This window comes from Onychostoma macrolepis, chromosome 21 (genome assembly GCF_012432095.1).
Source record: "Onychostoma macrolepis isolate SWU-2019 chromosome 21, ASM1243209v1, whole genome shotgun sequence".
In the NCBI taxonomy this organism is placed as follows: Eukaryota; Metazoa; Chordata; class Actinopteri; order Cypriniformes; family Cyprinidae; genus Onychostoma; species Onychostoma macrolepis.
In genome coordinates this window covers 3,336,846-3,351,188 of record NC_081175.1, presented here as the reverse complement: position 1 = coordinate 3,351,188, position 14,343 = coordinate 3,336,846, and the positions used below count along the sequence as shown (strand labels likewise).

The 14,343-nt window shown below is 36.3% G+C and overlaps 1 protein-coding gene across 1 annotated transcript in view; it reads right to left on the bottom strand.

The window, feature by feature from the left end:
* The window catches only part of ammecr1 (AMMECR nuclear protein 1), a 52,531-nt gene extending 45,776 nt beyond the window's left edge, over positions 1 to 6,755 (bottom strand). The window contains exon 1 of the mRNA XM_058759019.1: positions 5,187 to 6,755. Coding sequence (XP_058615002.1) covers positions 5,187 to 5,632 — 446 coding nt within the window. The 5' untranslated portion in view covers positions 5,633 to 6,755. The remainder of the gene's footprint in view (positions 1 to 5,186) is intronic.
* Positions 6,756 to 14,343: the final 7,588 nt, after the last annotated feature.

Below are 14,343 nucleotides of genomic sequence, written 5' to 3'. Positions count from 1 at the left end.
ATATGAAGTTCTGCGTGTCAGGGTGAATTAATCTCAAAGTATACTTTGTTTTTGTATGCGTACAGTCGAACATGTAGCCTTTGAAAGTACACTTCATTTGATAGTGTGCACATCCGTTGTTGTTGCGGTCGCCCCTATTTCTTTGTTGTTCTGTCTCTTTAGTTAAATTTTCTACTGTAAAACACTGGCCCGCGACAATGCTGCCCCCTTGTGGAACCACTGATTGGTGCAAAACAAATTCAATGCGCATGTACAAAATATGCACGGTTGCAAAAATCAGGTGGTGTGCGTACAGTACACACATAATATTCTGGTGATGAAATCTGCGTCGCTCACACTGTACGGGGACTCTTGCGTAAGCGGAAAAACTGAAGTGAACTTTGAACTTTAGTGGCACAGTTGTCTACTACACATACTTAAGCACACGATACTTGTGGTGTTTTCAGCATCAGCCATCTCATCATCCCATCACAACTTCATCTTCAGAGCTGCTCTGAGAGCATTTTAACATTTAATTTAAAATAAACAATCTGAAACAAACTCTAACACTGTCAACCTAACTCTGTCTGACATTAGCAGGCACAAAAATGAAGCAATTTGTTTAGTTTTTTTGGATCATAACTTTGGAACCCTAAGGGCTAAAAATTAAATTTCAATTCCAAGAACGCAAAGAATGGACTTGCACTCTCATGGAGACTGGTCTTGTCAGGCTACCTTGAAAGAATAAACTCAGAAGGATGTGAAGACGCATCTTTGTGAGAATTGAGCCATCGGAGTACATGATAAACGGCAACCAATGCACAAATACTTGATATTGTCACAAAAGTTAATAAAACATTTCATATTACTGAAATTATAGATTTCGATTGTCTCCAGTCTGCATTAGGGCTGCACGATATTGGAAAAAACTCACATTGCGATATTTTGTATTTCTGCGATATATATTGCGATATGAAAAAAAAAAAAAAAACTCCAGATGACTTGAAAAGCTCTATTTGGAAAAAAAATATTGTAGATGAGTAAATCAGCATAGAAAAATGAACAAATTACAAACATAGATAAATATAATAGAACAAAGATATAACAGTGCTTTATATTTTTTCCAGTAAGTCTAACAGTATTCAGGTATACTGGTTGAATAATCAAATGTAAAATAACACTGTATAAATTAAATCTAATAAATCTGTTAAAGCTACAAAAGTGATTTTTCTCTGTGTTTTGCTGTTTGATTAACATTCATGACACTGAAAGCCTTAGGAACATTAAACTGCTGTGAGCCTATACTATCCATTTTCTTTATAAATTTTTTACCTTCACCTAAGCCATAAGCAACTGTGTTTACAAGGTTACTTGCAGAGACATGCATTTTGACAGTTTCGCGCCTGTGTGTCATTTCAGGCACAAATAGACACGGAACTGAATGGAATTCAGTGTTCACATATATCTGAGTGACTCTCACCGTGTCTACAAAGGGCGCTGACAAAATACAATAGAACCCATTATAATCAGTGATGCCGTCTACACTGGATGCAGCGCGACACGGCAAATCCTTGCGAGTAAATCCCTCATTCTTTTTATGACGTACTGACACAAAGTTCAAAGGATTTGCAACGGTCGCCGCGTCCAGTGAAGACAGTGCGTCGCGGGTGGCGTGATGCAATAGCTGTCGCGAAAACGATCAGTATAAATATAACGGTCAGTATACTAAAAATCGCACATCCTGCGATGTGACTATCGCGGATGTGCATATCACGATATCGATGCTGAAACGATATATCGTGCAGCCCTAGTCTGCATTTGATGCATCCTCGATATTAGGGCTGTCACTAACGATTATTTTGGTAATCGAGTAATCAGCCGATTATTCTGACGATTAATCGAGTAATCAGATAATTATAATTAATTTTTTCGTGGTACAAACAATAGACCTAAGCAAACAATAGCCTTTAAAATGACTAAAATACATATATAATAGAAATTAGGTATTAATAATTAGTTCAAATAAAGTATCAAAAGCAAGTTATCATTTTGTTTTATTGAACAAAATTATTACATACATAATGTATTATGAACAATAGAGCTAATAAACATTACGCATACCATATAACAAATGACTGCAGACTTGAGACGCTCCACACATGTAAATGATAACAGTTCGTGTGGAGCACGTACACGCATGTACGTAACATACACACATGTAAATATTATTTATTTACTGAATCGTAGCGTTTGTGAATTCACAATAGCATTACACTTTAGTATGATTTTTTTTAAATGGGATTAATATATCATGCAGCCTTGGAAGACAGTCTAATAATGCATTTCATGGATTCTCGTCCGTGGAATGCGCCACTTCTGGTATTTAATATTAATATTAAATTAATCAATTAATATTAAGGATGAAGGATCGCTTAAGAATGGAATGCATATTGAGAAAAAGCCTATCAAACAGACTTGCTTTAAACCTTAACATGTTATATCTAATATTTAAGATAAACTAACAGGCATTTCAACTAAAACATAAAAGCTTCAGACAAATAAAGTTTTGATCTGCAAATAAAATCGCATTGATTTAAAATTGTCCTATGACAACATTTATTTAAATTTAAATTTAGTCCACACATACGCCACATGTACTAAGATCACATATCTTACAACAGTAAAAATTTTTACAGAGGGCATTAAGAACTTTAGAATAGCTTATTTATACACCATTAATAAACATCATATAATGCATAACAGATCATTAGTTAGTATATATTCAAATAGCTACAAATATGAAATGTGCTTATACATTTTTAATAATGAATTTATTGAGCATTACAATGACTAACAGATCATTTTTTTATTAAAATGCATACAAATGTTATTAAACTTTCATTTATGATCATACACTTTATGAAAAAATATTTTTAACTGATTTTATACACCCAATTAACAGCTTACTAATGTACATTTGAATGCATTACAAACTCCATTAAACTGGTTGTCTAAATGGATTAAAATGATTTATAGCCTATATTATGTAATGCATTTTTTCAATATTGTTACATACAAGTATTTTCTTTCTCTCATTTTTTTTCATATTGCTGTATGATGAAAAGAATATCCTCTGTTTACAGTATACTGTAAGTGTTGAGGCAATAAATCGATACTGGCACCCAAATTACTATTGTGTGTGGTTGCTTAGTTGGTGTCTTTTTATCAAGAATATACATATTCTTAATCATCTTTTACTTAAACTTAGTTACAGTAGCTTAGTTACAGTTTATTAAAGTCCAATTAATAAAGCTTTACAAACAATTTCATATTTGTAGCTACTTGGATATATTAACTAGTGATATGTAAGGCATTATATAATGTTTGTTCATGAAAACTGTAAATAATTTGATAATTGTGTAAACATTTACATGCATATTATTTCATACTTGTAGCAATTTTAATTTATATTAACTAACAATCTGTTAAACATTACACAATGTTTGTTAATGAATTATCAATGAAGTTATTATAACGCGCTACGTTTTTATAGCTACTTTTATTTTAATGTATGGGAAGTGATATTGCTTGTAAGTTGGAATGCATATCATTGGCTCTTGGACAAAATTTCTATCAAATATGACATTTTTCATGAAAAACATGTTGAATAAAAGTGTGAGCTACATTAATAAATGTAAAATTATCAATGTTACTTGTGAAAACAAACAAAAAAGGCACAGTATAGAACATGGCAGTGGTCCATAAATGGCCAACACCACTGTGTTAACAAAACAACGTCATATTTTTGTATACATTGCCTAAATATATGTATGTGTATATGTGTGTGTGTGTGTGTGTGTGTGTGTATGTGTATGAGTATGTGTGTGTGTGTGTATGAGTATGTGTGTGTGTGTGTGTATGTGTGTGTGTGTGTGTGAGCACAGTCCAAATAGGGGCAGTGTTACTATAAGCAGAGTGAGGAACTGCAGTGAAGACATTCATTCATCGCCTAGTTCGACGAACCTTGACTAACCGGATAAGATAAAGATCCCTTTAACGCTCTTATAACCCAGCACTCAAACTGTGGCTCGAGTAAATCGCTTTGTTTGTCCGTACAAATACATAATCATTTACAACACACCAGTTGTCATTGAGAAAGCTTACCTGAAAATGTCCTAGATAACAAAGATTCAGTGTATAGCGAGCGACAAAATAACAGAATATTAAACCGTTGTATTTTTAGCACTTAACATGTAAATATTATTTCGTGTCCCGACATCACTTTACTGTTGTACCTTCACATAAGCTTGTGACTGCAAATTAAATGAACAGTTGTGTAAGAGGTTTCGAATGAAAATATCGGTGGGAAAAGTAAACAACTCTTGGGCTTTGTTAGCTTACTAGCTCAGCTAACCATTGAAAGCAGCTTCAAATGAATCAAAAAGAAATATCACTCGGTGTTTTTGGGGGAAAAAAATCTAACTAAATAGGAAAAGAAAGAGAACTGAGAGCTTAATAGGAAAAAAGGCAAATATTCGACGAATGAGAATCTTGTTTGTTGGCTAGCGTCGGTTAGCATGTTAGCTTGCAGAGAAGCTTGAATAAAGCTCTTTCTGAATAAAGAAGAGCAGGCTAACACCCATTTAATCTCTTTCAGAGAAAAAAAACACACCGCAGCTTTACCCAATTAACGAACGCATTAATTTTATACTCAGACTATGAAATTATACATTTAAAAAAACTTTTAAGCCCACATAATATATATTTTTTTTAATCGAATATGTATACCGTCTACAGTAATTCAGCTATTAATAAAATTAATATAAACAATTATATTTGAGAGTATGTATTAATTGACAGCATTTATTTTACAGAAAATATTAGAAATTTTGAGTTTGGAAACATGACATTAGCGCTTTTTATATATAAGTTATATATATATACACATATATTTATTTTTTTTTTTTTTCAACCGAGAGGGCTTGGATTAAGCTAACGTTAGGTTAGCGAGTCAACAATTATTTACTGCATTTAATATGGACACAAAAACAAAGTCATTATCGTGACAACGGCGGCATTAGACCGACACGAGCAAAACTTCGCCCGTGATCGCGAAGACCAAACTTCACGGTTCGAGCACAGCGGACGGGAAACACACCGTCTGTTGTTGTAGCAAAGCGGGTCAAAATAGCCATCTTGCTACTTACTAGGGGTCGTTTGTAAACCTGGGTGTTCGAGGAGGCTGGTATCCGTATAGATGGCAATAAAGCACGTCGAAGCAAAAGCAACACATCTCCGCCGAAACGACCATTTTCCTGGCTCCGGAGCCGGGGCCGGGGCTGAGAGTCGGGGAGAGGCCGGTGGAGTTGTAGCCTCCTGGAGCTGGGGACAGAGCATTGGTGTTGTTGCTGCTGCTACTACTACTACCCCCCGGACCCCCCAGGCCGTTCACCCGATTCACGTTCCCGGCCACAACAGTCGACGACGACCCGATCCCCAATTCCGATCCACAATGTCCGGTCCCGGCTACTCCGCTGCCCGCCCCGCCGGGACCCCCAGCCCCGGGGGATCCCGACAACTTCTGCTTCTTCACCCCGCAGCACCCTGCCGCCATCTTCGAACAATCTGCACCGACACACCGCTTCCGACCCATCACCGTCACCGCGGGAAGGGCGGGCCGAAACGCAGACCACACGTAGAAATCCCACTGCGTCAGCACGTACGACGGACAATGCTCCACCTTCCCTTGCTTTGACGGACGTAATAACCGAGAGGAGCTTACGTTATATCTCTCCGAGGGGAGAGACTGCAATGTCACCCGATGTTTTTCCTTCGAAAAGACGTAGCGTACGCTGCAGCCTTACGTAATGTTCTTAGGGAGACAAATTAAAGGCTTCGACGGACCCAATGTGTGTTTGCTAGAGTAACAGCCCCTCCTTGGGATGCGCTGTGCCAACTGCAACGATGCACGCAGGATTCTGTCAAAGCATGCACGCGTCCATCCATACATGAAACGACAGTCAGCCTAGGCAAATATATGGCCTGTAGAGTCAGGTCTCCCTCTGAGGGAGTGGGGACCTCGAGTACGCAGGACCCATACACGCCTCACCCGAGAAGCGACGCAGTCAGAGCGGCTTTCAGTCGATGCGGTTCGGCTGCGTGCGTGATAGCACCATAGCCACACGACCTGCTTTAATGCAAGCCCGCCGCGTAAACCGAGCCCAAAAGTTTTCCTTCGACGGATCGGAGCGCTGTCATCCGATTATTTGGGTGCATTTTGGCGCGGCATGATAGCATGGCCTCCGTCAGGCGCGGATTCCCCCGGTCTCGCTGAGTGTTGCGCTCGCGGCTGCTAACATTAGCTCGGCTGCGGTGGAGAAAATATCCTATGCGATCATCTGAAGCGTTCAGACTAGTATTCTCTACTTTCACGCCGGAGTACAGAGCCCAGGACGTAGTTTACGACAGATTCCTGCGTGTCATACGCATTTCTCCCTATTCACGAACTACGTTATCACGGCGCCGTTTCTCCGCCGAGGGACGCAGACATCCCGCATTTGTTATTCGCATAAATCCGTTTATGGTCTCGTCATCCTTCGTTCTAGTCTTCGACCTGATGGAGAAAGAATGGAGCCGTTAGAGAGCACCGTGACCCAGCATCCCGTCTGTGACCGAACCGCGTATGTTCTAGTCACCGAACAAGCCGAAGTGATGTCTCTGCACTCATTGTGTTGTTTTTTTTTTTTTTTTTTTATTTCCAAACTCACCAGACAATAGGAATGTCCTCACCCTGTCTAAACGCGTACACCCACGCCAATGGAAACCCTAGGAATATTAGGGGATTTTCAAATGACGACTACTTTTCCAGAAAAATAATGGAATTTAATTTCAAGTCAAAATGTCTTTATTTTTTCTAGTGCATTTGTGACCCTGGACCCCAAATCCAGCCATAAGGGTCATTTTTTTAGAATTTGAGATTTATACATAATCTGAAAGCTGAATAAGCTTTCCATTGATGTATGGTTTGTTAGGATAGGACAATATTTGGCAGATATATTTGAATCTTGAATCTGAGAATGCAAAAAAAATATTGATAAAATTGTCCAAATGAAGTCCTTAGACATGCATATTACTCATCAAAAATTGGGTTTTGATATATTTATGGTAGGAAACTTACAAAATATCTTCATAATATCCTAATGATGTTTGGCATAAAAGAAAACTCAATTTTGACCCATACAATGTATTTTTGGCTATTGCTATAAATATACCCCAGCAACTTAAGATCCAGGGTCACATTTGTTTTTATCAAACACCTGGCAGAAAATATAATTAAGAAAATCAGGACAAACACAAAAATGGTTTTCTGCATCTTCTGCGCTTGGACACCTAGATAAGCTATATTTGTAGCCTATTAAAAATCATTTGGCACACTGCTATTTAATGTTGAAGTGACTTGTTTTTTATGCCCAAAATGTATGCAAACATTTGTCACTGTTTATTACATTGATTATATTATGAAAGTGACGATGAAGAAGGGAGGATGTGGTGGTTTTCCGTGATCACAACAGTCTATATGTAGACCATTTATAAATAAATGCATAATTACTGCTAGAGCAAAAAAATAAAATAAAAATAATAATAAGAAGAAGAAGAAGAAGAAGAAGAGAATGTTATATCTTATATGTAGGCTGTAAAATTATTTTTGTTGTATGAAAGCAGCAAAGCACAAACAAAACAGGCTAATGAAACTGAGCTATCTGACATTTTTTGAAAATGCTGACAAGGAAAGACATTTAAAGCATTAAGAAAGCATTATGCAGATGTCCTGTCATTGTAGGAGTCATTTCTTGATGACAGTGTTGTTTTGTGAAGCTGAGTTGCACAGACTGTAAAATCAGAAAACACAGACAGCCATGAATTGGTCCAGAAACCTGTGATATTTGTTTTCTTAAATAAATAATAATTAAAAGAAAGAAAGAAAATAAGCAAATACTTGATATGAAAAAAATACTTTTATTCTGTCACTAAATGTGGTCAAGATCTAAATACTTAGCTATTCCCAAAATGTTAAAATAAAGAAAACATCAGAAAATACATGCATGTTTCAAAAAAGATATTTCTGTTTTTGTAAATTACAATTAATAATTTAACCCATGATGCATTATATTAAATAGTTCATGAACATCCAAAATGAATAGCCATGAAATTATGAATAATGAAATCTTATGAAAACTAACAATCTGTTAAGTATTATAATCTGTGTTTAGAAATCACATGTATTGTTTGTGGCTAAATATAACTCGAAACTATAATTAAAAAAAAAAATGTAATATGTAACTACAACAATTATGGTATTTAGACTATATTAACCTCTAAACTACACAACTGTGGGCTTTCACACAGCCTCAAAATTAAAGGTGAATGACGCAGACAAAACACCAGCAGCGGTCACTCATACTTCATCAAATAAGTAACGAACAGTGAGCTTTTACTGAAATACATAATACAAATAAACAGTTTTGACAGTAGCCTATACATGGATTATGTTGCTAAGGGAGTTGTACAGTGATAAACAAATGTGTTCAGTGAAGCTTTTATAATTGTATTTAAAATTATTAAAATATGTTTAAAGATGTATCGTTAATACTTAATGCATTATTTAAGTTTTAAAACATGCCAAATGTACATCGTAAGAGGCAGAATGGTGCCATCTGGTGGGGAAATAAAATTCAAAGTCAAACGTAATGTCATTGTTTAACCACTAGAAGGCTGCAGATCCCTTATAGATACATACAGCGCTATCATGCATATAGTAATCGTTTTTGAGATGATTTCCAGATTTTACCTCTCATTATTAAGCTGTAGGATATATCGGATAAATCGCCATTTTAGCTGTAATATGCCCCATAATACTCCAAAACAATAGGCTATATGAATTTCATTCGGAAACCTAAAATATCAAGCCAAAAACTTTTGATAAACGGACAGCTCTAAAAAATGATCAACAAGAATCATCACAAAAGAGAAAAGAAGAAATATCGTTTTTAAACTTTTCTATTTGTAAATTATTTTGTAAGAAATGTTTTACTTTGTTGGTTAAGAAAAAATTAAAAAAATTAGAAAAATTCCTGCATTACTCCATAAGCACTGGTATAACAATATCCTTCTTAAATAATGAGCGGACTATCCTATTAATTTTGCAGGGAGAAGCAAATATACATATCATAGCATAGACTTTCAACTTTAAAATGTATTTGTGCCAGGAAAAAAATGAATAATAATAATAATAATTTTAATATCTTTTAAAATATACTTTTAATAGAAATTTCTCCTGACAGGAAATCATCATCATTAAGACAGTGCAGTATCGCCACAGAGCGCAGTTGAAAGGCGCGCGCGGTAAAGGCGGGAAATTCTGTGAAACATGTTGTGGGTTTGTGACATTAGTGGTCGAAGACGAGAGTTAGCGTTTTTCAGAGTGATGAGACAGCGAATTTCTCTAGTTATCCCGGTGATTGATGGCGAGGTGTACAGTCATTATTGTATACCCCCAACACCCGGCGGAGCAACATGCTCACCCGCGAGATGAGCCGCCCAGAGGAGTGATGGTAAATGATAAAACCGTGTGAGATGTGTGAGAAAAAAAAAAAAACAAACCTTGACACGAGTATCCATTAATTGCATAATTAATTATTGCATAAATAAATACTGTCCCTTAGGATGATTTTCAAAAACTAAATATTTAAAAAATATATATATATTGATAATATTTTTTTTATGATAATAGCGTGAAGCTTTTTTAAAATCTAGTTTCCTATAAGAACTATAGTAAGTCATGTGCACTCAATCACTATTTTCATCTCAAATTAACTTTAATCGCAGACTACAAATGGTTTTTCTATAGAAAAACTGTCCATCTTCTAGCCTGATCATCCAATCCTCCTACCTGTGGAGATCGCCCTTACACTCCTGGCCAACAAGGGACCCAGCGCACCAGAGATTATAAAGCTGTGGGACAGCTGTCATGTTCCTCGAGTGTCCGTCAGCCTGCGAGAACTTAGTTAGTTCCTTGGAGGGCCACAGAGGCAGGCTCGATGAAGGTTTAGTTCAGCACATCATGCGGCAGGCAAAGCAGGCGGTCTGCACATGTTGTCTCCGTGGTGACATAAAGTTGGAAAGCTTCAACGTGAGCAAGGACACCCAGCAGGTCAGATTGACTGACTTTGGGTGTGGAGATCTCATGAGAAAGTCTGCCTACGCAACATTGTATGCTATGTATTATTCCTCAAAGCTGACAGAGAAAATGCTTTGGTAATGCAAACTTGCATACGAGATGAAATCTCTTTCCTCCAGGCACCGTGGAGTACTACCCTCCTGAGAACAGAGTCAAGGGCAAGTACCATGCAAAGTCTGCAGTGCCGTGGTCTCTTGAGGTCATCTTGTTCATGATGCTGTGTGGCCGTTTTCCAACCTGCCCAAGACTGAACTAAACCTTTGGTCAGAGCCTGGATTGTCAAAAAGTGAGCTCTTCGTAGCAAGAAAAGAAATCTGAATCCAATTATCATACAAATGCTCAATCTTCAGGCCATAATCAGATACTGCTTCTGTGTTTCTGCACAGTCTGCTGCCGTTTGATCTGTAGCCTCCTGCAGCATAAACTTAAGCAGCGGCTCAGTCTGGTTTCAGGAACTGAGCCTAAGATCAGCCACAATTAGGCTAATGTTTTGTTTGGTGTGTTGTCTCAGGTCTCCATAAAAGTCATGGAGAAAAGGAGCTCCGACCCCAGACATTTCCCCAGTCTCCTGTCAGCTTTGCGTCTTGCAGGCTGAGACTTTCCATCCCTCCGTTGAAGCCTCTGCGTCTTGCGGGGCCGGCAGGCCATGGTTGTGTCTTTGCGCCATGCCCTGAAGCAGCAGTACTTGCGTCTGGCGGTACTGCTCACTTGAGGATGTGTATGTCACTGTCCCATTTCTGCCTTCACAGCATGACTTCATCAGTCCAAGAGGTCCCTGTCTCATCTGCACTGCTCCAGAGCAGTTCCAGAACTCTCGGCTGCACCAATACAAGAGGTCCCAAAAAGTTCCTGCCATGAACATCCCAAAGGTTCCTGCAATGTCTGTCCAGAGGTTGAGCTCCTAGTGATATGTGCTTGGTTCCCACAGGCTCCTGTCATGCCTGTCCCAGTGCTCTCTGTGCCAGAGCTCCTTGTTTTGGCTGCGTTAGTTCCAGAATTCCCTTTTGTGTTCCAATCATGAAAGGGGTGCAAATAAAAAATGTTAAAACCTTATGAAATACATTTTCTAAAAATTCTCTGACTAAAAATGTTTCCTTTTTTTTTTTTTTTTTTTTTTGCATTATTAGTTTTTTTGTGTTGTTTATTTTTGATAGAATGTACTTATTTTTTTCCAGGTCACTACATAAGACGTTGTTCCAGTGCTCCTGTATCAGCTGCCCTGCACTGTAAAAAAAATTCCGTAAAATTTACGGTAAAAAACCGGCAGCTGTGGTTGCCGGAATTCTACCGTAAAATATACAGTAGCAACGTTTTAGGTTTTAACTTAAATTTACAGTTAAATACCGTAATTTCATTAACTGATATAATGTTAAATATACCAACCTATTGAAGTACTGAAATCTGTTTTGTACCTTTGAAATACACTGATAACCACCAAATGCAGAAGGTGATGAGAAAGTCACATGATGAACCAAAGCCCATCACAAGCAGATTTTAAATAATAACATATATAGAAGGTGCAAAGTGTCATTCACACAAACACTAAACACCATCATGGTGAGACTCATTAAACTGAAATATGCAATAAACATTAATTTAACAACATTATATGTAACATACAACCATAATAAACATAACTGATAAGAAAAAACTAAGAAGAAACCTAGTTATTTCAAAGAAAAAACATCAAATTCAAACAAAATTTGAAATGCAAAGCAGGGAATTCTGGGAACGTCAATTTATGGTTTTCCCCTGTAAATTTTACATTCTTTTTCACTTCCAAAAGCGGTATTTCACCGTAAAATTGTCTGAAATGTCTATTACAGTTTTTCACCGTATATATTAGGGGAACTTACCGTTAACCATTTAACAGGTTTTTACCGTAGCTTTTCACAGTTTTTTACAGTTAAAAATCACAGTCATGGGACCAGAGTTCCCTGCCCTGTCCCTGTCATGGAAGTGCTTCTTCCTTACTCACCCTAGAGAACTGGAGGGAACATAATATCAGGTAACAAAGTTACATAAATTACGTAAAACCTTTCATATATATGGCTAGAAAAAAAAATATTGAAATTGTATCACACTTTATGATAATGAGGTCGTATGTTCAGTTACGATATCAATCTCTGTTAAATACTTGTCTCCTGTCAAAAAGGAAGAAAAACAACTTGCATTTTAAACTGGGGAAAGATTAAAAGATGAAAAAGAAAATGACAAGGGGCGTTTTAGGGTTTACTTGTCATTGTATGTCCATCTCATAATTTTCTGTCATTTGCTACATCTTATGATTATATTTACTGTGCATCTATGTCACTAATTTTACAGAGTTGAAATGTTCATGTGCTCCAGGTGGTGGTGAAAGGGAAGCATATCTGTGCACCTTCACCAGACCCATAAAAGACTTTTATTAGCCTTTATTACAACATGAATGACAGGCACATGGTACAAACTTAAAATACCATCTCCATCATTTCTTTCAGATGTTTTATTCTTATCCTCACATTTGATCATAATAGAGATTATATGACTAAATGTTTGTTTCATCTTTCATCAAATCCAGAAGACTGGGCAGATTAGAAGTATTTTTTATTCTTCTGTGGCTTTTTCCTGTTTGTATATTTTATATTTTCACATAATAAATGACAACTGTATTGCGTATCTTTGTTATCCAATAAATTCTTTACTGCAGCATTTCTATCTCTGTCTTCTTTTTTTCATAAACCGTACATTCTATAAAGCTATCTGAGATGGGTCATTAATTTTTTGTATTGAATTTCTGCAGCAAAAGAAACAATGCATGCATTTACTAAATCCAACAAAACAAAAATGTAGAGGAAGATGCAGTGCAAAACACAATACAATATATACTGTCCATAAGGGCACTGACATAAAATAATGCAGTTTCTGTAATTCCGTCTGATGTTAGTGTATTTATGACATTGTGCTATGATTGGCTTAATGTTCCTGTTGGAAGAGAACATTTGTTAGTGTTTTGGAATAATTTTTTGATTTTGAGAGAGGTTTGCGGTGTAGTTTTCTCAAACAGTTGTTTTATATTTTGGTTTCAATCATCGAATTCAGTCTTCTTAAATTAGAATAACATTTGTGATCCAAACGTAACTTCCTGAATTTCATTTGGAAGGTATAAGAGCCAGAATTTTATAATTGTTATTTAATAAACTTATTGGGTGCCAATTGCCAAAAATAAAGATATTTAGAAGAAAAGAGGCAAAAATGTCTGTAAATTGCTTATAGATTTCTACTGCAGAGCCATCATTGCCAGGTGATTTATTACACTTAAGATTATAGCATGAACTAACCAATAATCCTACTCTTTGCCATATGCAGGGCTTGAACAGGGTTTTTAACGTTACCCAAAGTTCATATGTAAAAGTACACCCTGTATGTAAAAAAGAAACAACTAAACAATTATTCAACAATTCTGCAATTACATTTGCAGAAGGCACATAATTGCTCAAAATTATTGCTTAAAATAATGAGCCTAATTAGGGATAGTAAATATCCATCTCCAAAGACTCAAGAAATATTGAATACAATTAGAAAAAAATAAATACAGGTGTACTTTTCATATGTTCTCCTATTTATTGTTTTATTTGTGTAATGTATTTTTAGTCATAATTTTGTTATAATAATTTGATATGTTTGCTATTTGCAATGGTTACAATTTCTTATACTGTGATTTTTGGTTAATTGCATTGAATCAATTAGGTTTTTAATACAGGCATCATAATAATTATTATTTATAATAATAGTATAACAATTAATAGTAAATGTACAGTCCCTGTTTGGCGTATAAATATGAACATATGTGAATAAGATAAAGTTTCACAGAATTACAGCCCTTGTTTTCAAGACCTAGAAACACCCCTGGTAACAGATCAAGCAAATCGGGCATAAATCGGCCCAAAGCTCCTGTAATGTAAGCCTGGCTTTTGTCTCACACACACACACAGAAAATAATGAATAAATAAAATACAATTTTATTGACTTCATCTGACAATAAAGTTTATACAATAACATACTAATTTCATAATTTGATATGTGATCAGGTGATCTCAGTAATAATGCAGTCAAATCAGTCCTTTAACTCCATTTTTACAGGGTTG